The sequence below is a fragment of the Argiope bruennichi genome, chromosome 5 (genome assembly GCF_947563725.1).
Source record: "Argiope bruennichi chromosome 5, qqArgBrue1.1, whole genome shotgun sequence".
In the NCBI taxonomy this organism is placed as follows: Eukaryota; Metazoa; Arthropoda; class Arachnida; order Araneae; family Araneidae; genus Argiope; species Argiope bruennichi.
Window position 1 is genome coordinate 55910115 of NC_079155.1, and position 25360 is coordinate 55935474.

General features: G+C 29.8%; 1 protein-coding gene across 1 annotated transcript in view; it reads left to right on the forward strand.

Annotated features, from left to right (window-relative positions):
• Positions 1–367: 367 nt before the first annotated feature.
• Positions 368–25360, forward strand: part of LOC129969272 (uncharacterized abhydrolase domain-containing protein DDB_G0269086-like) — a 105816-nt gene continuing 80823 nt past the window's right edge. The window contains exon 1 of the mRNA XM_056083755.1: positions 368–553. Within this exon, the coding sequence (XP_055939730.1) occupies positions 505–553 (49 nt within the window). The 5' untranslated portion in view covers positions 368–504. The remainder of the gene's footprint in view (positions 554–25360) is intronic.

The window sequence follows — 25360 nt, forward strand, 5'->3', positions numbered from 1 at the left end:
CAGGTCGCTAATTACAGATAGTATTCAGTCTACAAGCATTGCCATGATCAATTGTTTCCACAGACGGTAAAAGAAAAAAAAAATTATCCTTTGAACGGCATCAATTCATCTCTGGGCTTTTTGCGGAGACATAACACGGAACTTACGGTCGTAAAACTTATATCCCAAAGCCGAGATGTTCAATTACTTTCCCTGATCACCTTTAACCCTACCTTCGTACTGATCAGCAACACCTCAACGAAGCTGAATAAATACCGTCATGGGATATTTTCAGCTTGAGCCAGCGACCTAAATAAACCATCGCGTCGGCGTGAAGTACGATGTGCACCTAAAAACCACGTGATCACCCCTCCAGCCGTGCTTGTGGCGTCGCAGTCGCCTCGCTCAGTATACTCCTCAGCGAAGGGATACTCTTGTGCGGTGTTGAAAAAGCCATGCGCTAAGAGTTCGAAAACCAATCCAAAAAAGTGAATTACAAGATCGTCGAGTTGCGAAAAAATAACCATGGGAGCGATTCTTACTAAACTTCGGGCAAAAAAAGTACCTGCGATAGGTAAGTGGATTTTTATTATTTTTTTTTATTTTGATCGTAGTCGGTGCATTTTTTTTTCTTTTTCTTTTCGTTTTGTTTCTTCAAGTACTTTGTGGTTTATTTTTATTTTTTTGTGAAGAAAAAGTTGGCAATGTGACGAATTTCGTTTTTTAGGGTGGGGTTTAGATTGTGTTTATTTATATTTATTTCAAGGAACAATTTTTTTTTAATTGTTGGAAATTGTATTAAAACGGGGAAAATATATATATTTTTCTTTTTACATATATTTTTTCCGAAGATTCGCATGTTTTGATTAATTACGTTTTTGTGCGTAGTTAATCAAAGTTCATATAAAGTATTCATTTATAGTTAAATTAATACTTTATATGAAGAGAAACGTAATAAAGAAACTAAACTTCAACATTGTATATTGTTGCAATAGAATATTAGTGCAAAACTGTTAAGAGTATTAATTTTTTTTTTTTTACAAATTCATTCAATAAAATGTATTTTTAAAATACTGGCACTTTTTAAGTAAAATAATTTGTTTGTTTTAAATTCCAAAATGCTGTGAGAAAATAATAGAAATTCCGAATTTTTTTTAGAAACCATGAATTTTTTTGAAAAAATAATGGGAAGTTGGAATACAACGTATTAAAATTCGGAACTTTTTTTAAATGTAATAACTTTTACTTGATTTATTAAATTTGGGAGAAAATTTCTAAGAGCGATAATTTACTATTTATTTCATGTCTTTCAATTAAAAAATAAACTGAGAAATAATATATAAATTTGTTACTTTTATAGCTACAATATTTTTCGCAATTTGCATTTATTTTAAGAAGAAATTTATTGAAATAACGATTAAATAAATTAATAAATAAAGTAAATAATTTATGAATAAAAAATGTTAAATTGTATGGATCGTTAAAAATTTTTGATATATTTTTTTATATCAATGACAAAAAATGATTTCAATTTAATTCATTTTTTCTAATTAATGATCACTAAATTCATGTAAGGAATATTAGTAAAATGTGGTCTTTATTCTTACTCCAGTTATTATTACTAAACAGTGTTAATTTGTTTGAATCTATTATTGTATTGTATCAAATATTAAGCTGTTTGATTCACCTAAAGATTTTAATATTAAAACTTCGTATTGTTATTTCTGTAAGATCAGGAAATCAAGCAATTACATTGTAAATTAATCGGGAACACTTACTAAAAATTTGGCAAAATTAATTGCTCTAAATCAAAATGAAAAGTTATTCTGGTTTGTTACTTGACAACTTAATTGTTTCAGCCAGTAAATTGTTATTTAAAAGGAGCAGCCGTTACATCTTATCAAAGAAGATTATATATTTCGGATGTTAAGAGGAAAAAAAGATTTGTTAGATCAGACTATAATGTTTTCATCTCTTTCAATTTCAATCATGTATATCAAGAAAAATGACTATTGCAGTATCGAATTCCGACAAAATTAAACATGCAATTCATGGCGCTAGTTTTATTTGTTGAGAAATATTTCAATATATGAAAATTTTAACATTATTTGCTTTTATATTTTGAATAATTGTTGAAGAGCTTTATTTTAGAAACGACATGAGGAATAAGATGTCTGAAAAATTTTATTTAATCCACATTTCTGAAAGAATATTTAGTTGTTAGACTAAAGCTCTTTTTTTTTTCACATTATATAGGGAAAATGTAAGTGCATGATTTATACAAACTCTTTTTTCATACATTCATTTGTTACAAACCATAAATACCATTTTTATCAGATTAAAAATTATTGTGGTTATCTTTTTATCTACTTCAAAATCAACTTCGGCAGTTAACTTATTTCTAAGCAGACACATTAACTTTTAGTGCAATGAAAAGTAGTTAAATATCCATCTAATGAAAATAAAAGTTACTATATCTTAAGATCTTACAACTTGGTGATTTTCTGATGTGGCTATATGATACATATAATATTAGACAAACTGAGTCAGTCTTACTAATCTCTAAAACAAGATATTACATGAATCGGTGGTAGGGTAGAACTAGAGTAATTTACACATTGTTATTGTGTAAATATCAGCATTTATATTAACCTTTTGCACTCGGATAATGCCTCTCACTCACCATTCAAGATGGTACATCATTTTGACGTTTTATTTATTTATTTTTAAATTTTGATTGTTAAAAACCCTTATAGAATAGTAAAAAGATGTAGATTCATTTTTCAAAAAAAATTCCGACTTAAAACAATTGTGTATATTTATTTTTCAGAACAATAAACAAATCTTAGTATTAGATGAATAATTATTCATCGAATTACTTTTCCGAGTCCAAAGGATTAATAGCAATTTTTATATCCGATTAAGCTGAAATCCTAAATAAGTCATAATTATGAGTAGATATTACTTTAGGTATTACACAATTCCTGTTTACACTTTCTCTCCCACATCCATGATCAGTAAACCATGGGATGAGTAATATACGAAATACCACATCAGGCAGAATTCAAGGATATGTCTAAATATAGGAGATTTCAAATACTTTGAAAAGAATATTAGAATGTTGCCGTTTTTGTGCGTGAAATGTGTGTCTGCTTAATATTTTAATAACTTTTGAAATGATAACTTAATGATTTAAAGAAAATCGGATGACTACGTATGTTTCTGGTTTTTTTGTTCTTCCCTTATTATGTTGTGTTCCTACGCATTAGGAAGAAAAAAATTGCCATAGACAAGAAAGAGCCGTCTTCCATTGGTTCCGAACGTCGCATTGCGTGGCCTTGGCCTCACCCTTTCGTATTTCCTAACTGGTTTTCAAGTTGGAGCGATTTTCTCTTTTACGAACGGCATTTGTACGTGTTCAATTTGGCGCTAAAAAGGGTCCTTGCCTATCACGTGGGTTGTGAGCAAGCTCTTGTCATTCAGAAAAGAATGCTTCTATGTAAAAAGAGATACTTGCGGAAAAGCTGATGAAAAGGAAAAATCTGACTGACCGTTTGGAAGAAGTGAATGGAATCACGGTTGACAAGTGATTCACCGGCTATTTCTGTTATCATTTCATTCAGCGCTTTGGTTGGATGACTTTTTCAAATCAGAAAGTTTTGAATAAGCTTAACTCTCGATTTATATAGTAGAATTTCCCCAAAAATGATGAATAAAGTGAAATTTTTTGATTCGAATCCAAATTTTTTTATATAAAATAGTGATAGTACATATTATGTGTTTTATCTAAAATTGAAAAACCCGTATTTTTGTAAACAATCTCAATTTTAAGGCCTTTCTGTATAAAAAAATTACTTCTCTGATCTATTAATTTTTTAATTGCTTGATCTTTTTGATAAGTGTAATTTTCTAAGTTATTAACGAACACATAATGGATGTATAATCCTGAAATATGATAGAATTGTTTAGAGCGACAAAAATTTTATTTTTGCAGTATAGTGAATTTTTTTTTTCTATTTTGTATTTAAATTACCATATTAAACTGAAATATGAGGATTTCCTAGTTTCTTAAATTGCTTTTTACTTTCTTTCCCAATCAAAAGTGAAAACAACCAGTTGTTTCTACTAAACCGAATTGTGCCAATTAAAAGTAATTTTTGTGTTATTTTGCTTAATTATTCCTTTTGCCCCATTTACGTCTTATTATTAAATACATCGAAATACATAAATACAAATTAATTAATGAAGAATATTTCTAACCATTTTTATTAATGAAAAAATGTTTATTGAAATAAGTTCAAAGGAGTCACTGATTCTGATGGTAAGATCTTGATTTGGTGCGGGAGGGTTGCAAGCTTGGGAAGAAATTCCACCAAATTTTTATCATGTATGTATATCTGGAGACCTTGAAGTTTGGCGTGTAAGATTAAATGTTTTTATGTTGGTGTGGTGCAGAAGTTTGGAATGCGAGTCATTGGTCAGGGTGTCATTTTCATCAACTGATAACGGTGCAGAATTACGAAGTCCATCTTTCATTAATTTGTACGTATAGTAAAAATGAGATCTTAATTGAACTAAAACTAAAAAAAAAAAATCTTAACAAGTATTACAAGTTTCAAAGGTTCAATTTAAAGAAAAAAAATTAACGAAGAAAACATAAATTTATACTGTAAATATTTCTTTCTTTCTTTTCTTTTCTTTTCTTTTTTTTTTTTTTTGCTTCATATTTCCAAATTACTTATTCATTGGTATTTGAATTTGCTTTGCATTTTTAAAAGAAAAACATATTTGACGTCAAACACTTTGTTCCACACCTTCTAAATAAAGCAAACAAATATCACGATTATCAAAGAATTATCTGAGAATTAGTTAAGTCAATAGGATAAATATTCCATTGGTTACATTATCAACTCAGAACATATATTTTCCAAGTTGCTGAATTTGTAGAATATATTTGTTCATTTTTTTAAACTTTTAATTAGGTCCACAAAATTCTTTGAAAATTATGTACTTTATCCAATATTCTTCATCGAAAGTGTTCTGCTGTTTACAATGCATTCATATGATAAGTTACGATTTTTCGATAAAATAGATGGACAGATTTTAAGACCATCATATTTCATGTGTTGTCATTCCTTTAAATACTGTTACGCTCATAAATTCTCCATAAACCGCGGATACCTTAAGGTTTAACTAAATGATGAATACAAGGATTCAAACACCCGGTTTTAAGCAAACAACTGACAGCTGTGTAATTGAGCTGTCAAAACATTCGCAAACCCCAGGAAGCTGTTTTAAGCATATCAGATGTATTATGGGAAATAGGTTGTTGCAAGTTTGAATCCAGAATCATCCTGGTGGAAAATAACGCAAAATCATTACTATTTTAATTAAAAAAAATTTCATTGAAACAATAATTCCATAAAAATTTTATTATTAATTTTTTAAAATCTTGAATCATATTTAAGTATGTGGAAAATAAATAGTTAAATGAAATGAATCAGGATTTATCAGGATTCTCAAATTAGGATCCGGAACAAATTATCTGCTTATTTCATAATTCCACCTCATTAAATTAGATATAAATTGCCACTCAATATTAAGAATATTGCTCTTAAAATAAACGCAATGTTATGCTTTATATGTAAAAAGAAATAAATTACTTGAGAAAAATTATTGCGTCCATTAAAAAAAATTGAAAATCGGACGATTTAAGCGATTTATTTGCGGATTTTTTTTTAAAAAAAAATAAGTATTTCAATACAACTTATTATGATTCCATACTTATATGATAAAAATTCTAATTACTTTAAAAATATTTTTAGATTTATATTATATTTTCGCAATGTTTACATTCTATTTTTCTTTTATTTAATTTATTGTCTCCTGATCACATGCTTTACATCATTAGAGCTTTACTGTTTCTGCATTTGTTATGGTACATTTGGCAACAGTTAGAAATACAAAAATAAATTTCATGTGAAAGTGTTAAGAGACAGAGATTTATTTATTATTAAAGTGAATTGGTAATTTTTAGAGCATTAATAAATATTTAAAGGTGAGAATGAAATAAATAATTTTTAGTTTTCATGCCTCTGTGATATATATTTTCTTATTTCAGATCTTTCGAAAAAATTTCTTAACTTAAAAGATAAACTAGAAAATGTATCATTTATAAAATTTCTTTGTTATACATTTTAGGAAATAACCTCCGACATTTCATTTTGATGTATTTTGAAATTATAAAAATTTTACCTGCTATCCTAAAGTCGTTAGTAATATATTTATTTATAAGCGAGAATTAGTCAACAAAAATTATAAGACGAAGTTCGTTTTTTTTCTTTGGCATATAAAAATGTTAGAATTGTGTGTAATTTCTTTGTACTTTATTTAAAATTTTCTTCTTTTTTTTTACCACCATTGACCATAATTTATTTAAGAGATAATTAATTAGTCTACAGAATTTCCTTTTCCAAATTTTAATATTTAAAAGTATATAGTACAAAATACTATCTTTTTTTTTCACGAAAAAAATAATAATAGCATGTATTTTGAACCACGAGAACTAAAATTCACAGCTTCGATGCCAGTCGGCGAAGTGCAAGATATCACTTAATTGTGAGCAAGGCTTTTGATCAATTGTTACAACTCTCGGGTCGGAATTCCAGCTCCAATTTTTCTATTAACTCGACTTGAGCGACAATTTCTGAATAGATTGGAAGAAGGACAGTTGTTACTCATAGGCCTGTCACATCATATTAAATAATATTCTTTAAACTTGGAAGACGTTCAACAATTGCCGTGTGAAGACGATTCGAATATTCTGTAAGATTCGAATTTTTGAATATAATCCTTTACGGTCAAAACCAATTTTACTTTTTGCTTTATAAATGCTTTATAAATTATATTACTTATTGAAACTTCTGAATCGTAGTATAAAAGAGTTTTTTGTCGTTATTATTTCTGTTGCTTGAAAGTATTTTTGTAATAATTAAACTATTATTTAAAAAATTTAACATTTATAAATTTTTATACTAGCATATACAAACGATAATAAATCTCGTTCATGCATTTTATTTATTAAAGAAATGAATGTTTGGTAATCATTGAAGAATTGCATGGCTAATTTTGACAGTAATATGTTTTAATTTTTTATTTCTTGAAGTGTATTTTATGAATATGTGTCAAATAAATAAAAAATACGTGATGATAAAAATTATAAATTATATAATTAGTTATAAAATTACAAACTACACAAATTCCACGTAGATTTACTTTTTCTTCGTAACAACAATTAACGGACTCTCTTAATAGTAATAGCTTTGTATAATGTTTTGTTATTTGAAATTCCCATTGAAACTGATAAACCAGTAAGCTTTCTTTACAAAATTTAGTTGTATTTTCTCTTAAAATGCAGCTGTAAAATAAGAAGTTTACAATCGTCATTAGAGCGAAGAAAAGCCATATCAAAATAGTCAGCATAAAATGAAATTATTCGAATTAATTTATTTCACACTTTGATTGCTTGAGTAGAAAGAACTTGACTCTTAATAGTAATTTTGAAATTAGATTGAGCACACTTGGAAATGTCTTTTTTTCTAAAAAAAAAGGGGGGGGGGAGAAAAGTATTAACAACGAGTCCATATTTATCGCTAACTCAAGACCCTGCTAATCGTGACTTAATTGTGTTATTATAATATAAAGTTTTATCTTTTGGATACGACAATTTAATATTTTATACAAAATTGATATTTCCTAGACAGCAAAATCGTTCTTTAATAATCAGAGTTGTTTCTGCAATGGAACAACTGAGAGTTGCTATTTCCTGCCACTTTCTCGTTATCTTTAATTTCGTATTAAACCAATATTAAAAGAGAATGTGTGTGAATTAGATTTTAGAGGACATATCGTTTAATCTGCAGCTATCAAACCGGTATTTTTATTTGAATCTTAATCAATCCTTTGCACTCGGAAGTAATTCGTTGCATAATTATTCACTTAATACAAGGACTTGTTTATTGCTCCGAAAAATCAATATGTATAAATGCTTTAATTTCCTTGGACATTTTCTAACCATTTTGTAATTGTTTTTAACAATCAAAATTAAAAAAAAATAAAATATCAAAATGATGCACTTAAATGGCGCCTGAGAGAAATAAAGGGTTAATTAAAAAGTAAGCAATATTTTTATAATCTTCAATAATAATTATTACACAAAATTGATTTGAACTTTTTACACTGATTTAAAATTTTTACATTGTTTTTAATGATATCTGTAATTTTCATTAGTTCGTTAACTATTTAGTCGTGTGATTTTCTTCTATTGTTGAAAGGTAAAGAAAAATTATACCAAATATTTGTGCTTTACATTAAGAATCATAAAGTGAAATTGCATTTTCGTAAGGGATTACTTGCAAGTTACAGTAGATTAGTCTAACACTTAGGTTTTTGATAACACTGTTCTCAGGCAATTAGATTTTTAATGGTACTATACTCAAATACTTAGGTATGTGATGGCACATGATTCCATTAGACATTTTAACTTTATTAAGAAAATCAGGAACAACTAATATTTTCTGCGAACGATTATTAATTTTCTAAATATTTTCCTATTAATTATATAAGAATGGTTTGAAAGTTGTAAACGTATTATGTTGCACCTAAGTTCTAAACATTTATACTTTCCTTGTATTTCCAAACATAAATAATACTGCAAGCAAAAGATATTTTATGAAATCTCTTTCGCCTTTATTATAACTCGGCTCGTGAGTAGAGGTTTGAAAGGGGGGGGGGGATTTTAAATGGCATTTAGCTGAGAGAACATCTGGTATTTTTATGGTCGATTATTGTTTACAGGCGATAATGAAATATGTGAGAAAAATGTGACCTTCTGCTTCGGCTCATCGTATATCATGAATAAAATAATCCGTAAATCATTTTGGTGTGAGAATTTCTCGCAGTGTTTTAATAAATTTCACATGCAACATATTTGATTTTGTCTAGCATTATCTCAAATAATTATTTAAAGAAAATTGTAAAAAGAAAACGTTTCTTTATTGCTCGAAAAAGCTCTACATTCACTATAAAAAAAGTCTTAAAATTCAATTTAGAAGTAAGAAACCAGATGATAAGCATATTTTTTTTTAAATTTCAAGAGAACAAAGATATTTCTGAGCGTCATGCTATTGTCTTTCGAAAGTTAAGTAATGACTGTTTTATGATTTTTAGCAATACGCATGAAAATGATGCGAGACAATATTAAATCCATGAAGGGAATGGCCGTGAGTTTCGTAAAACTCTCTCTTGCTATGACTCAGCTTTTGTTATGTCGTGTAGAGTTGCACAACAAAAGCATTGGAAATAAAGGATGCAGTCTCTGCATATGGTATTGTCAACAGAGGAAATAAGATGCACGATAGATAGCTCAGAAATACGATGTAAATGTATTGTAATTAGGAGGATTATTTTTAAATATTAAAAATTGGAATTTAAATTATATTAAAAAGAAGAAAATTTTATTCTTATTTCATTTTTATAAGTGAAATATTTTTTAAAAAAAATATTGAAATCATCAGAAAATTTGATCTCGAGATTTTGTTAATCTCATCATTTCTAATTTCTCAGACGCATTTTTAACATTGTTTGTTTGTGAATGCAATAACTCTAAAATGCATTTAGACAGATGGAATTTGGTGTTTTTTTTAATTAAATTTGTAAGGGTTTTTTTATTGTGTAAAATTTTGGTTTAAATCATTCAACAGGAAGTTTGTCTGTTCTAATGAATATGGAGACAATAACTAAAGTATTTGAAGAGCAAGATGGATAAAATTTGATGTATCATTTCATAATCCGAATAGTAGCTAATGATTGACGGTCAGTTTATTTGTGGATTCGCATATAAATGAATGTGATAGCTCGACATCGATGAATTGCATTGATACGATGTGGACAACAACTAATTGCCAATAGATGTCGTTGTCATCGCCATAAATGTTAGAGCATCAAGCAACGACGATAAAAATGACATCTATTAGAGAATTACAGTGTATGGTAAAATATCATTTTCACATTTCTTGTTTAAAAAAAGTATTCTTAATAAAATGTAAAGAAGGTTTTTGCGGTTTTGTTAAAATAGTTTTGAATTTTTAATAATGTTAATATCATAATGAAAGATATTCATTAATGATGGATTTCCGACTAGACGCACTTTTAAGGTCGCTAGGCTGAAAGGATAGTGCAAGCAGGATAATTAACATATTTTAATTTTGAATTATATGTTTATAAAAAAAATGTAATTCTGCTAATTGACAATATTAGGATAATATTAACACTTTACAAAGCTAATTTTTCTTTTCAAGTTTCATGTAAAGTTGATCCACCTCCAAAATTCATGAGATGTTCTAATGCATCAAGTTATATTTTTACATTTTTTAATTTTACCGTTCGAATTGCTATCAAAAATATATAGAATGCTCATGAAAAAAATGGTAATTAAAGTGTGTTAGTGACGATACGAAGAGAAAAAAATATAGCGCTGATCTTTCGAATGCAGGTTTATACTACATTGCTTTTGAGAAGTGTAGTTGATTGTAATAGGAAACGACATTCCATATCATCATTAAGTAAATTCAGATTTCCTATATGTTTTTTTAAAAATATTTAATTAGCTTTTCAAAAAGATAGATATAATTTTATTCACGGCTTAACAGAAAATACTAAGGACATACTAAAATATTTGTATATTCATATCGTAAATCTAATAAACTCGCATAATATGCAAAGTTACATTTCACAGTTAATTATAATCCATACTATTATATGCTAGAGCCATAATAAATGGATACTAGAAAAATATCGAAATTTTTTACTATTTTATCTGCCTTTAGGCATCTTTTTTTCGTTTGAAGATGAATTCTTTTAACCTTGTCTGCTGACTCTGTTGATTATGTTTCATTTATCACGTTAACCGCACTTATGCAAACGTTTCTTGAAGGTCAGGCAGCTGCTCCCGGTGAATTAACTAAAAATTCTACAAATTTGATATATTTACATAAATTATATATTAATGACACCTGAAAATTTAATCTGGCCTAGAATTCATTTTTTAAAGAATTTATCTCTCTTCCCCCCTAATGTGGATAAAAACATGTATGTGTTCTCAATTTCTTTGCTGGTTAAGTGACAGTAATGTTATTAATGTGTCTGAACCACTTCCATTCTCTGATTTGTTGAATCTGGACAGTTCTTTTTTTTCCCCTACTTTTACGTATATAAAAAAGTATAGAAAGTATAGAAAAAGTATAGTAATCTTCAAAAAATTTCGAACTCGAGATTTTGTCGAATCTCCACATTTTAGACCTCCATGAGATCGAAAAACACATTTTTGGAAAATGTCCGCCTGTCCATCTGTCTGTTTGTGACAAAGATAACTCACAAACTTTTTGAGCTAGACGGTTGAAATTTGGTATACGGTCTTTACATCAAATTTGTAGATTTCTATATAGTTTGAGCAAAAATCCGCTTCGGAAGTCCGCCTGTTCGAATATAAGTTAACACGATAATTACAAAACGAAGAGAGCTAGATAGATAAGATTCCGTACATAGAATTAATATTCATAGTCTAGACTTCTATCAAATTGTGATCCAAATTCAACAACGGATTGACCGTTTACTAGTCTGTACTTTTGGAAACATGTAAACGCGATAACTCAAAATCGCATTGATTTAAATGTATCAAATTTGGTATGGGATTTTGTGACTACAAGTGCATTTTTTTGTGTCAAATTTTTCTGTCAACCGGGTGAGAAAAACATGTCTAAAACACCAATTCCATTTTTTGGATACTATTAACGCATGCCAGGGATTAATCGCCAAGTAACTCGCTAAAGATAACAGGATATATTCAATAAAAATGCGAAATTGACACTAAAAGCTAATATTTTTATCTATTGTTCTCTTGCATGACACATTTATTAGAAAATATGCAAGACATTTTTGTGGAGACCATTCCGCTGATTTATTGTGGTGTTTCCGTAGCAGCGAGTATTAATTAGGTCTTAAAAATAACTAAATTTCTTAAATTCGAGCAGAATTTTTTTTTTAAAATTAATATTAAAAGAGAGACAAAATATTAAGTTATATATTATCTAAACTAAATAGTAAAGTAATTCATATAATTTCGTTAATTCGATTCGCATGAAGTTGATCTGTCGTGATTTCATTATGATATATATTGCATTACCGAGAGTGGATATTAGTACCGTAAATTGAAAAGTTTTCCGGGTAAACAAAGTTGTGTTGTTCAACATAAATTAGAAGCTCTACTTTTAAGCAGCACTTTTTCATTTGTAATTATTGATTTTTTTATTCCCGCAGCTGCCTCTCTAAAATCAAATACCCGAGATTCACATAAAGCTATTCGCAGTCAGGGACTAGCGACCTGAAAACAATGGTCTATTGATGCCTTATGTGGACACAGGGGGCACTAAGGGGACGAATCATTAATGCGTTTATGTAATTTTTCAAACAGAAATACCATGAGGGGGAAAATATTGCCTTACCCAAGGCGCTACTTACCTTTGCTACTCCACTTGTGACAACAGAGGTTTAGTAAATAGTGTTGTTGTTGTTTCTTGTGGCACTTGCCATGGACAAGCCCGCTGTTATGAAGACAGCGATTTTAAGCCGGTGGGGGAGCGTCTCTTGTTTTTATAGTAGCGCCGTCTAGGGCCAAGAGAACGACTTAGCTACACACACGTCACAGCCCTTTTTACGGGGCGGATTTCATTCACACATTTTATTCACTCATCCACAGATCGTAATTTGGACCTGAATCAGAGAACGGTCACCCCTGATGCAGTACCCCCAGTTGTATTACTCTCGACATGGAGGACTTGGTAACCACGACAGCCACCAAGCACGCGGGGAATCTTCGGCCGCTGAGAAATCCCTATTAAACTTATTTGTGAAATACTGCACAAATTTATTAACCATAGTCAAAAATAAATTTTTGCAAATATTCACTGAGACGAGGCAAAAAGAACTATTTCATTAGATCTATCGCGTTTATGAGTAAGATTATATCAAAAAAAAATATTTCGTTTGAATGATTCATGTCTCCTAGTAAAAAAAAAAAAAAAATGCAGGTAGAGTAAAGCTCAAGAAACGTCAGTCATAGAATAATGAGCGAAGGCTCTTCAAAATTCTTATTTGTCTAAATATCAGTCACATTATTTTTGGAGGATTCACATGAGAGGGAATACATGGTAGGTTTAATTTCCAGAAGAAAATTATTACTTAATTTTTTCTAGTATCGCACTGATCATCCAGTGATCCGCTGTTTGTTAGCTGTTATATTAAAGATTGTTATACGGCATTTCAATGATTTTTGGATTCGAAGTAGCCATAATAATAAGTTGAATGAAAAATATGTATAGTCTTTGCACTAAATTTATAGAGTTTTTCTCTTTCAATTTCGGACAATTTTTATAGAAAATGCCAGATTCAAATGACAATAATAACTTGAATTTGAACTGAATGTATTTTTTACTTCTGTCTTTTTAAAAGAGACGTTGGATACTTTTTTTTATCAATAACTCATCTACTGTGAATAGCGATGTCTGCCCGTACTAGTGATGCTTGAGCAAAAAGTATTTTTCCTCTGTGCTCCTCCTTTCCACCCTAGCTATTGTTTCCTGATCTGTAGAGTCGAGTTCGGGATTCTCGAACTTGTTAGAAACAAATATGGATTTTGATTTGACTTAAATGAATAATGAAATGTTCATATACGAGGCAAATTGCTTTGTCATTTATAAGATTAAATAAAGTTTTATATTTGATTTTCTCTTACTAAATTATCTAATTCAAAATGCATTTGGGTTAAAAGAATTTTTTTTTAATTGAGTGCATTTGTAGAATGGAAGATAATGTAGGAAATATTCTTGCAATGAAGCAAATAGTCAAAAATTTCAAATGTGTTTTTGTGGGTAGTAAATTAAATTTTTGCATTCGCATAGCAAAACTTAGAAAAATCAGGTGAAAATATTTTAGAAAATAAAATGTATGAATATAATGCTGTTATATAAGAAACTGCTCATTAGTCAATCAGAAGTCAGATGAACAAACAAATTACTTAAAACTAACAAATAACTTTCTGGAAATATTTTGCACTATTACATGCATGCTTATCTGAGATGTTTCATATAAGTTGATCCATTTTATAAGTTTCCTCAATACAAAAGATTTTTATTTAAAATATTAAAAATTTTCTATTGATTGAAACTGACAGAAAGCGATTGACAGAAAATTGACAGTATAATTTTTCGACCTAATAGAATTTGTTCAATTAGGTCGAATGTATACTGCGAATGTATATTTAGAATTCAAATGTATACTGCGTAGGGTTGCAAAATACTTATTCGTCGCTTAATAGAGAAAAATGTGAAATATGCACTCTTCTTGTATGCGATGAAAATTATGGATATAACAAGGAAGTTACATTAGGCTTTTGAATTGCTTAAATACGAAGGAAACGAAATACTTCCAACTGCTTTATATCGGTTGCTTACTTAATATGTTTAGAAGATACTGAGTTGTTCAACTTCCTATGAAGTCCCATCTTTGAATAAACTCAGTCACCACGCTGTGAATTTCACAATGAAACCTCAAGGTGTTGATCGAAAAGAGGCAACAGTCGATTGTTGGTGAGACCAGACGTTACGTCGACGGCCAGGTATTTGCCCTTCGCCAACTATTCTTACCCACCTTTTGAGCCAAATGGCGCGCATCCAAAGGAACTAATGAAAAGTTCAAGAATGAATAAAAGCAACCTTGTGTGTTTTCGCCTTGTTTTCATTTTATCCCGGAAATAAAAGAAAACAGATGATGTGACTGTATATTTGGGGCAATATTCTTGTTTTTCAGCGCAAAAGAAGAGTTACTGTGAAATATTTATAGGATAAACTAAGTGATTTTTAAAAATATTGATAAACTATTTGCCTGTTGCTTCATTTGCGATATTAGAAGTGAACTTGTTTTTATGAAGAGATTTTATTTAGGAGATTATTTAATCTTTAAAAAATGGATTACGTATTTGATTAGAACTAGCATAATCTTTGAAGAAGTAAATTCAAATCCAACCGCCTTTGCCGACTCAATCGCTCACCTGGATTAATGATTGCTAAAAATTTCAATTCAATTCAATAAAATGTTTTTCAATTTTAAATTTGATAGACATATAAATCGTACTATTTTAGAAACTTTACTCCATTTGATTCTCCATTTGAAACTCCTCCACTCCTTTACTCATAGTGATACACATTTCCCTAATTTGTTTTGTTTATGTCTTATGAACACACACACACACACACACACACACACACACACACACACACACACACACACACACACACACACACACACTTTGTAGAGATAGGGATAAGATATTTCAAACTAAACGCAGTATAAAAATGCCTGGAGTCTAAATATTTTACGATCTTAGCTACTGTAAGGAAAATTATTTTCTTTGCTTTACGCCATAATTGTTCTAAGGTGAATTATTTTCTTTGAATGGTTGTTGTATAGACTTTAAGATTATTTATCTGCGTAGAGCAAGTATCTAGTAAAATTGTTTGAAAGAACTTCAAGCGGTTATCTTTTCTTAATCAGCGGGAATGGTCTTCCAAAAAATGTCTCGCATACTCTCTAATAAAGGTGTTATTCCCCTATCCCTCACAAATAATTGTGGACCCTGGGTAAAACAGAGGACGCCTTACATGGCATTATCGTTTAATAGTTAAGAAATATTAACCTTTGGTGTGAATATAGCATTTTTACTAAATCTATCGTGTTATCCTTAACGAGTTATTTGGCGATTACTCCCTGACATGCGGTTAATAATATCCGAAAATAGAATTTGTGTTTTAGACACATTTTTCCGAACCGATTGGAACAAAAACCTGACATGGAAATACGACTGTGGTCACAAAATCATATATTAAGTTGGATATATTTAAGTCAATGAGTTTTTAAGTTATCTCTTTTTTGCATGCTTCTGTTGTTGTTTCTTAAGGCACTTGCCATGGACAAGCCCGCTATTACGAAGACAGCGATTTTAAGCCGGTGGGGGAGCGTCTCTTGTTTTTATAGTAGCACCAATTAGGGCCAAGAGTACGACTTTGCTACTCACGCATCACTCATTCGCTTGCACAACCCCTTTTTACAGGGGGGGGGCACATTCACACATCTCACAGACGAAGAACAACCATGCCCAAACCGGGACTCGAACCCAGGACCCCTAGATCACGGAGAAGACGCGCTACCCCTATGAAAGGACACCCGCTTGCATGCTTCCGAAAATACAGACCGATAGACGTTCAATTTCTTATCGAATTTCGCTGAAAGTTTGATTGCTGTGTGCAATATAGATGTTAAAACTGCGTACCGAATTTTATTCTACTGACTATCTTTGTTTTGTAGTTATCGTGGTAATTTATATTAGAGCAGCCGGACATAGACTTCTTCTGAATAGACTTAGCTAAAATTTATTAGAAATCTAAAAATTTGATGTAATGACGATATACCAAATTTCATCCCTCTAAATCAAAGCGTTTTTGAACTATCCTTGTCCCAGACAGATATAATCCAAAAATATTTTTTCCGACCTTAGGGAGGTCCAAAACTTGGAGATAGTCAAAATCGCGTGTTCAAATTTTTTGACGATGACTATACTTTTTCTGTATTTGCCTTTACGAGAAAGTAAATTGTGCTCGTTAATAACCTTTTTGAAACAGACATTGTAACGAAATGACCAGTGAAAGAAAAATTATTTGTAATGTCTGAAAAGCTGTTTTAGAATGGCTGCGTTTGTACTTTTGTAACCGTTCCAAATGAAGAAGTGCAATAAAAGTACAAGTGTAGTTGGAAACACTCGCCCTGGCGCCACGAATCCTGCCGCCTGTCCCATAGCACTGTCCGCTCCCACACAAAATCGATAAATCGTCCTACCCCTTAAAACTAGAAAGAATTCTCTTTTTCAGTCTGTGCGGTTCGATTGGCTTCCCGCGAGTAATGATGGACTTGCCTTGTTTACTTATACATGCAAGGAAAAACCGCATACTAAATGACGATTAAGGAGATGGATTGTGAATATTATAATTTTTTTCTGTCAGTTGCTGAAAATTCAGATTTGGTTGTGGTATCAGTATTTTTTCGGAAAATATTGAGCTTAATTATAACATTAATTTATTATATTTCTCTGTTTAACTTATAGGATTTTTATATTTGTGCATATATAATAATACTCATTAATTTCATATAGCGTTTTCGCCCATTCAGGAGCATGTTGCCAATGAACTTGTAAGCAACACATGTTTTTATGACCGCAATGCCAAGGAACTTTTCAAGCAGTTGTAATACGCAGTTTCAGCAGTTCAAGAGAACTCTTGTCTGTTTGAACTATGTCTGGTGTTTTTTGTCTGTTTGAACTATGAGCTTTTTTTTTTATAATTGTTCAGAATGCTTTTGTCACACTGGGTAAGCGAAATCGAATTCTATTTATATCGTATTGAATACTTAAACCTGATGTTTTGGATAGGCTGAAATGAATAATCATAGATTTTGGCTAGGAACTTCTGCGACATCTTAAACATCTGGAATGCCTTAGCTCCTATTTCCATGACGTAATGGTCATGAGGTAAGGCAGATACAAATTAAGACCCGTAGGGACCATGGGATTATTAAGACCTGTAGGGACCATGAGCAATGCAAATTTTGCGCCTCTTCTTTGTCTTCGTAACTTTTCTATTGATTTTATTTTAGCATAAAAGCAGTTTTTAAATAACAAATATTTTTAAATTAATCGAAATAATGAAACATTTATTAAGAGGTACCTTCAAAATAATTGGATTGCATAACTCGCGTATAAAAATGTAAATTTAATAGTAATTTTACATTTAAATTAGAATTTTAGTTTTAAGCAAACTAGTAAAAGAAATTGTAATACTTTTTTTAGAAACATAATCTAAATATTCTAATATAAAATTTTCCAAGACTATTGACATTCGAATAGGTCAGCCAACTTTAGAAGAAATTGGGTCTTATTAATTTGTTGATAAATTTGAAAGCATGAAAAAAAAATGTAAAAAATATTGCTTTGAAATTTAAATGATTTTTGAATTTAATATGCATAAATTCGTGTACATGAACCTTGAAATACAAATTAAATCATAAAATTATATCAAACATATCCAGCCCCCAAAAAAACCTTGTCGTAATGGGAGCCCTTAGACAGTTACCTGTTTGATAATGTAGCCTTTAGGCAAGGAGGTTATAGATCCCTCGGGCACCATTTTTTTAATGGAAGCTTAGGAGAAAAAATATCACTTCGTTTCTGTCATTTATAAAAGAAAAATATGATGGGAAGTAAGGAGGGGCCAAATACACTTGATACAGTTTAAGGGTTGATGCCTTTAGGACAGCTTACCTTCGGTACGCCATTGCCTCTCTCTCTCTTTCTATTTTGTATTGACCGTGTATCTAAATATTAATAAAAACTCTTCCTATTAGGGTTTTTTTGTATATATATATATATATAGAGAGGAATAAGATTTCTGAAATCTAGTGGTACTATTTAATCTAAATGTACGTTTATTGAAACTTCTAGAATTCTCAACTTACTCTTTTAGTCTTAAAATTCCAAATTTTTTTTTCTTTTCAACACCCGAAATAATGAACTTATTTCATATATTCTGAATGTACGAACATGAAAATATTTTACGTTGAAATCTCTGTGACATATTGTAGGGGAGTTTAAAGACCCTGATATCAGAAAAAAAAAAGTTGTTGCAGATGAATCATCACATGAGTCATATCTGATGGTAAAGGCAAACCAAATCTTTGCGAAGACGTCGGGAACAAAAGCTATTTAAGGCGATTGCAAGATAGGGAGCAATACTGGGAAATATTCCCTGCTCCCGTACCCAAAAAAGAGTTGGATCATTTACATTGAAATTGAGCGAATTTACGTTATCCCGAAATGAACTATGCAGGGATCGGTTTCGAGATGGTGCATTGAATTAAGAAAATTGCTTTCTCAAAGAGACGTTGCTGACGATGCGAATCTTCTTTGCTCAGTATTCTGATTGCAGTTTTCAGTGTTTCAATACTTAAATATACTATCCATAATTTCTAGAAATAGAAAGCCTCAAAAATGTTAAGTAATTAAGCTTCATTTATCGGAACTTAAATACTAATATACTAACTCTGAAATACTAACAATGAATTTACCATAATAATCCAAAATAACATTTTCTAAATTTTTCCACGCTTAACCGTATTTTCCATCGAAATATTCCTGTCTGGAAATGAAAAAAGTTGGTTATGGAAAATAAAATGTCAACCATTTTAAATTACGGATAATATTCATATAGTATTGCTGTTATGTTTTTAAATTTGTCTTATAATGTGAATCTGTGGTATATAAAACAAAGGACTAACTCAGAAAAGGCGTTGCAAATCTTGAATTTGAAGGGAAAAAAAAGGAATTAACATATTATTATATTTTAGAAAAATATTTGTATCAGTAAATATACTGTAAGTATTTATTAAATAATATTTTATTCTACATATAAAAATCAATATTTTATGCATCTAAGATAATTTCTTTCAAAAAAAAAAAATTATGAACTAACAGTTTACTTTACAACATATAGCGAAAATATATTACAGCAATAGCAATCAACAAAAACATATGATATGATATAGCCATGTAATGTTTTGCAAGACTTCCATTATCAAAACATTTGGATTGTATAAGGATTCTCTTTAAACCCTTTGTCGGTTTTCCTTCCTGCCATGACAAAAATAAATAAATAATTTAATTAAAAAAACATATTTCATTTCCTTAATCCCTAAACAGCTGTTTTGGCAATTAATAACTTCTACACTTAGTAAAAAAAAAGTATATACTATATTGCAACTTGTGTATTAAAATTTTTTTTGCTACAAATGCACGAACAGATGCTTTTCCGTTTGCATTAGCGGAGCCCCACCCAGCCCTAAGTGTGGCGCCAGGGCGTAGTTACCCATTTTCATAATTCTTCTTTCCGCAGAGTCCAATCAATTTAGTACATATAAGCTCTCTGCATAATATATTCTGCGGTCGCTCCGCATCTTCTGGATGTCATCATAAATAAATACGTTGCATGTCGAATTTTGCGGGGGAGTTTTGCTTGGAAAATATTTTCCTTTTTTTTTTTTTTATTATTATTAATGCTTGTCATGCTGCAAAAATGCAACGAGCATGAACTAGTAATCTGTGATAATTTCATCATTTTAGTGACTGAATATTTTCAAAATATCTATGAAATATAATTTTGTTTCGTTTTTAAAACGAAAATGTATTTACTCGAAGATATACATCAATTAACTTAATAAAAACGCGATTTAAGTTTTTTATTAGTATACTAAGAAGTAAAAAAAAATTATTTTCATTAGTTTTTACTTCTCAAACTTTAATTTATTTTGATAATTTTTTTAGAATGTGCTAATTAACATTTTTAATTACTATCCGGAGATGTAAATTGTATAGAAAAAAATTTAATTGATTGATTAATTAAGTTCTTTAATCTGGTAATTAACATTTTCTTCAGTAACTACAAGAAGAAATTAATTATAATAATTAATATATAATTGATAAAAATTAATAGATAAATTGATAATTAATTTTCTGAAATATTAAAATGTATACTATTGTTGAGAGCCCCACAAATTAAAATATAAAAAAATTCATATTCTAGTTCATCAAATAAAAAGTGAAAAGCGGATAACAAAATTTTAACTTGGAAATGAAATAAGTTAAGTAAAAATGTGCAAAATGCGTGTTAAAGGAAATTTTGCTTATTCATAGCTCATACCTATAATAATAATTTGTTTGTATATCATTCAATTTGCATGATTTTCCGTTTTATTAAAGTTATCTTGAATTTTTTTAGCTCTCTAATTATTGGGGTTGTGCCAGGAAGATTAGGTGGGACAAGAATCTAATTATCTTGGATAATTCCGGGTCCCAGCTGGCAATAAAATTGACTTTAAAGATATGACATTATATATAATTGAAGTTAAACGCGATAAAAGGAATCGTGATATGTAGCTGTCTACAATTAATATTGTGACTGTATCTTTGTATTTTAAGAAAGTTAGGGAGGATAATTCTTCAAGATCAGTGTAAATAGATGGATATATTTGCTGGTAAGCTAAAATGCCTGAAAATTGTTGTATACTATTAATGATATACAGTAATTTTAAGGTCTATAATGTTATTTCGACGTTTTATGAATTGCGTACGTAATACAGTAAATTAATTTTCGGATTTTTGAAAACTATCTTTTATCCTTCAGATTTTAAAATAAATTAGGTGTAATGATTAAATCTACTAGAATAAATTGTTTAGTTCCCATTACTGTGCTTATTAAAATTTCAAAAGTAAAAATTATATTTGGAACTTAAATTGCTTTTTGAAAATTCTGCTGAAATATATAAATTAGGCATGCACTATAAATATAAAGGAAATATCAATTTACTATAATTTAATATAGAACGTTTTGGAAAAAGAAATGTTGGTTTTCAATGCGAAACCTAGAAAGCATTTGAACCATATCATTTATCTTTTGAAATTTTTAGAATGATGATCGGTAATACATTAATTTGGGAACTTTTTGTGATAATATATTTTTTACTCTACCATTTTTAAAATCGAGTGTCATCATTGTAAACATTAACTTGGGAAATTTTAATGATAATATTTTTTTTTAACTCTACCTTTTTTAGATGCGAGACATACAACCATTAGGCTTTTTTCATCAGCAATGGAATGCTTTGAAATGGTATTTCATTTATTTTTTTAACGATTTAAACAAGAGTAATGCGTAGTATTATTTAAAAATCATTAACACAGCCTGTATAAACTGCAAATCGTTTGCTAGTTTACATTGAAATTATTTGTTTTGATCCAGGTTAATGTCGTTAAGCATTAATGACTTGAGACTTTACACAGATGATAACAAATGAAGGAAATGCACTGTATTGCATTTTCCCATTATCTGGATAATGCACAGTGAAAATATCTCAGCTTTATATTTTATAAATAATTTTATAGTTATGAAATGGATATTAATTTCTGACAGAAATTTTGTAATTATTGTGCTGAGGTCAATTTAAAATGCATGTGCATTTAGATTTTACTGATAGAACATTAAAGAAGAATGATTTCTTTCTAACCTTTTTTTTTCAGTTTTCAAACCCATACTGGAACCCAATTTTTTGATAGGCCCTTCCAAATCACCTCCGTAGCTTTTGCCACTAACTCACAATATAAAGAGCTTCTCCCGGAGGTGTTCCTTCAAATTTTTGAAAAGAAAAAAAAAAATCGCATTTCGCATAAATCGAACGATTATCGCTTTATAGCCATGATCAAACTATAAAGAGGATTTCGTTGATTTTTAAATGATAATAATGAGCAATCTCGAAATCTACTGCACTCTTACATGTATACAGCTTTTCTATGAGAAACGTGCGAGTGGAATCCATTGAAATGGACCGGATTTCTATGAGATTTCATTATTTAATTCGCCCATCTTCTCTCACCTATCACACTAGCTGTGCTGATATTTACATCCATATGAGCAGTCAATAGAGCGTCGAGCTCATTTTTCTTTGATAACTATTGTCTTCTCCCCTTAAATATTTTAAACATCTTCTATTCTGCTACAGAGAAATGCAGACTCCCTGTAGCATTATATAGGTTTCAGCCAGTGATTTTCTTTAACGCAAAAATAAATATTCTGTTTGCTTGTTATGTGTCGCAGCCATTTTTTGTCGTAGGCGAAAAAAGAATAATGCTTACTTGGCTATCTGCCAAGATTGCTGCTGTGACATGCGCTAATTATTCTTGTAATATTAATTTTTTTAAAGTCTTTTTAAATTATTTTTAAAAAAAATTATGATTATTATTAAACAACTTTCGTATATGAAAGTAAATGATTACAAGAGAGAATAAAATTGAATGAAAAAATACAATAATCAATTTGTGGCTAGAAATTGCTGCTTTTGATTTAAAATTCTGTTAACCTGAATTAACTTAATCCTGATTTAAAATTCTGTTAAAAAACTATAAAGTTCTGTTAATATAAAACCACTTTTTGAGAATTTTGTTTTGCTTTATTGTTCATTTCAATTTGATTTACATTTACTTTCTAAAGTTCACTAATTTTTGTAATGTTATGAAATTGGCCCACTTTAATCATTTCTCATATGTGCATCTTCACTTCTATTCATTATTTGATAGCGAATATATATAAAGATTTTCGAATCCTGTCGGCTAAATAATATGTAACATATTATTGGTTGACGCAGAAGGCAGGTTTGAAGACATAGACGAGACGTTGTATTTTTAATTTCGTTTTATTCTCTCTTTAACATCCATCTCGAAAAACCAATTTATTTACAAGCAGACGCAGTGCGACACAAAAGCAGAAGTAAGAAAGAAGCGCGAAACAAAATGATCACTAGTCTTATATAAAATTTGGAGTTCTGGCTACGCGCCAATTTAATACACATGGTGACCTTTGACACCTTTTCAAGGGTACGTAAGGGGTCACTTTCATTTGAGACGTAGTACTGATGGCGCATTATTTTTTACAGAGGGATTAATTAAACCGAAAGTGGAATTGGATCACGAAATAAGATAATATTTTTAGAATGAAGTTACTATGAGCTAAATTAAGATAAAATCTTGGAAATTAATTAAATTGAAATTAGAATTAAAATATCATTACATATATATATTTAAACACAATAGGTTTGACATTTTTAAAGGTTTTGAATCGAATTATACATTTAGATCAATTGTTGTTTTACATTGAAAACAACTGTTTCCACAAGTAATAAATGTCCGTTTTTAAAATTTATGTAATTTCATGCTATATCTTTTATTTTGAATGTGAAGTTTTCTCGCTTTCTGTGAGTGATTTATAACTAGGATATGCCATAAGGGCAAAATTAGTCATTCTTATGGAAAAAAAAAATTCTTTACGTGCATGGACATCGATGTCGTTACTGAAACTGGGCAAAAGTATAATGCGTAAAATATTAGCATGAATTAATTGAAAAAAAAAAGAATATGGCTGAGAGAAAAGCGAAGAAAATGCTCGTAGTAACTGAAATGCTCAAGATTTTATGCACATTTCTATTATGTACAAAAAGTGTGAGTAAATCAGTAATAAGATGATTTTTCGAAAACATTTAGAAACTGGAAATCACAAAGAAGGTACCCTCTAAAAGCCATCATTGCAAGGATATCCTGTAAAGGTAATTATTTGAAAAAGATATTAAATTCAAAGATTTTCCACCCAAATTTGAGCTCATTTGGTATTATATGGATGTGTTTACTAGCAATCGCTGTCATTACAACACAGAAATGTACTTAAGGATGCGAATTATCAAAGTGATTATCGAACCTAAAAAATAAACATTTAAAGTTTATATTTCTAAACATAAACATTGTTATGCCCATAAACAATCTTTGTTTCAGAAGAACTCTTGCATATTTGATAGCGTCAAACATGGATGGCATGTGCTGAATGAAAATCACGCCAAGCGGAGGAATGCTGTGCCAATTTTTTTTCCTCCCTCCCTAATGGTTTCAAGTTCCGGTGCTTAACTCCGATTACCAACGGCGACCTTTTGAGCACTGGCCATTGTATTCTAATTGGGAATGAAAGCGGTAATTTCTTTTTTGCCGCTTCGTGGCTGAATGGGATTACTTGATTGCAAGAAAACTGCGAGAAATTAGGTCACATATATTTTATAATTCATTCTAGAAAAGCTGATTCTATATATTTTAATTTAAAATCAATTGCATTCACAAATTAGTTTCTCCTAAAATGAACAATTAATTAATCCTCACTACTCTTATAAGCATCTTGCATTGGAGTGTCTTTTCACTTATTTAATTGTACTGTCAGTCATAAAAATATCAGAATTCTTATTTATTACTGCTAAGAATCTAAAAAAGTAAATCCAAGGAAAAAAATTTAATTCGATTTAGAAAAATGTTCTCTCTTAAAAATATATAATTTGCATTTATAATAAGAGTCCATCTATATTTTTATTTTTACATAATCTCCACATTTTCCAATCGCAACCCTTAAATTTTTGTCGTTTAATTGACTGCATAATAAGAAGAAATCCCGAAATTTAAAATTGCAGACAAATGGGTACAAAATAACCGCAGGTATATGAGAAGAAAGATTTAGGGGTACTTCAATATGCGTAAACGTAATAAATAGGTCCCTTTGTACATATTTTTCTTTTAGTCGTTGATACG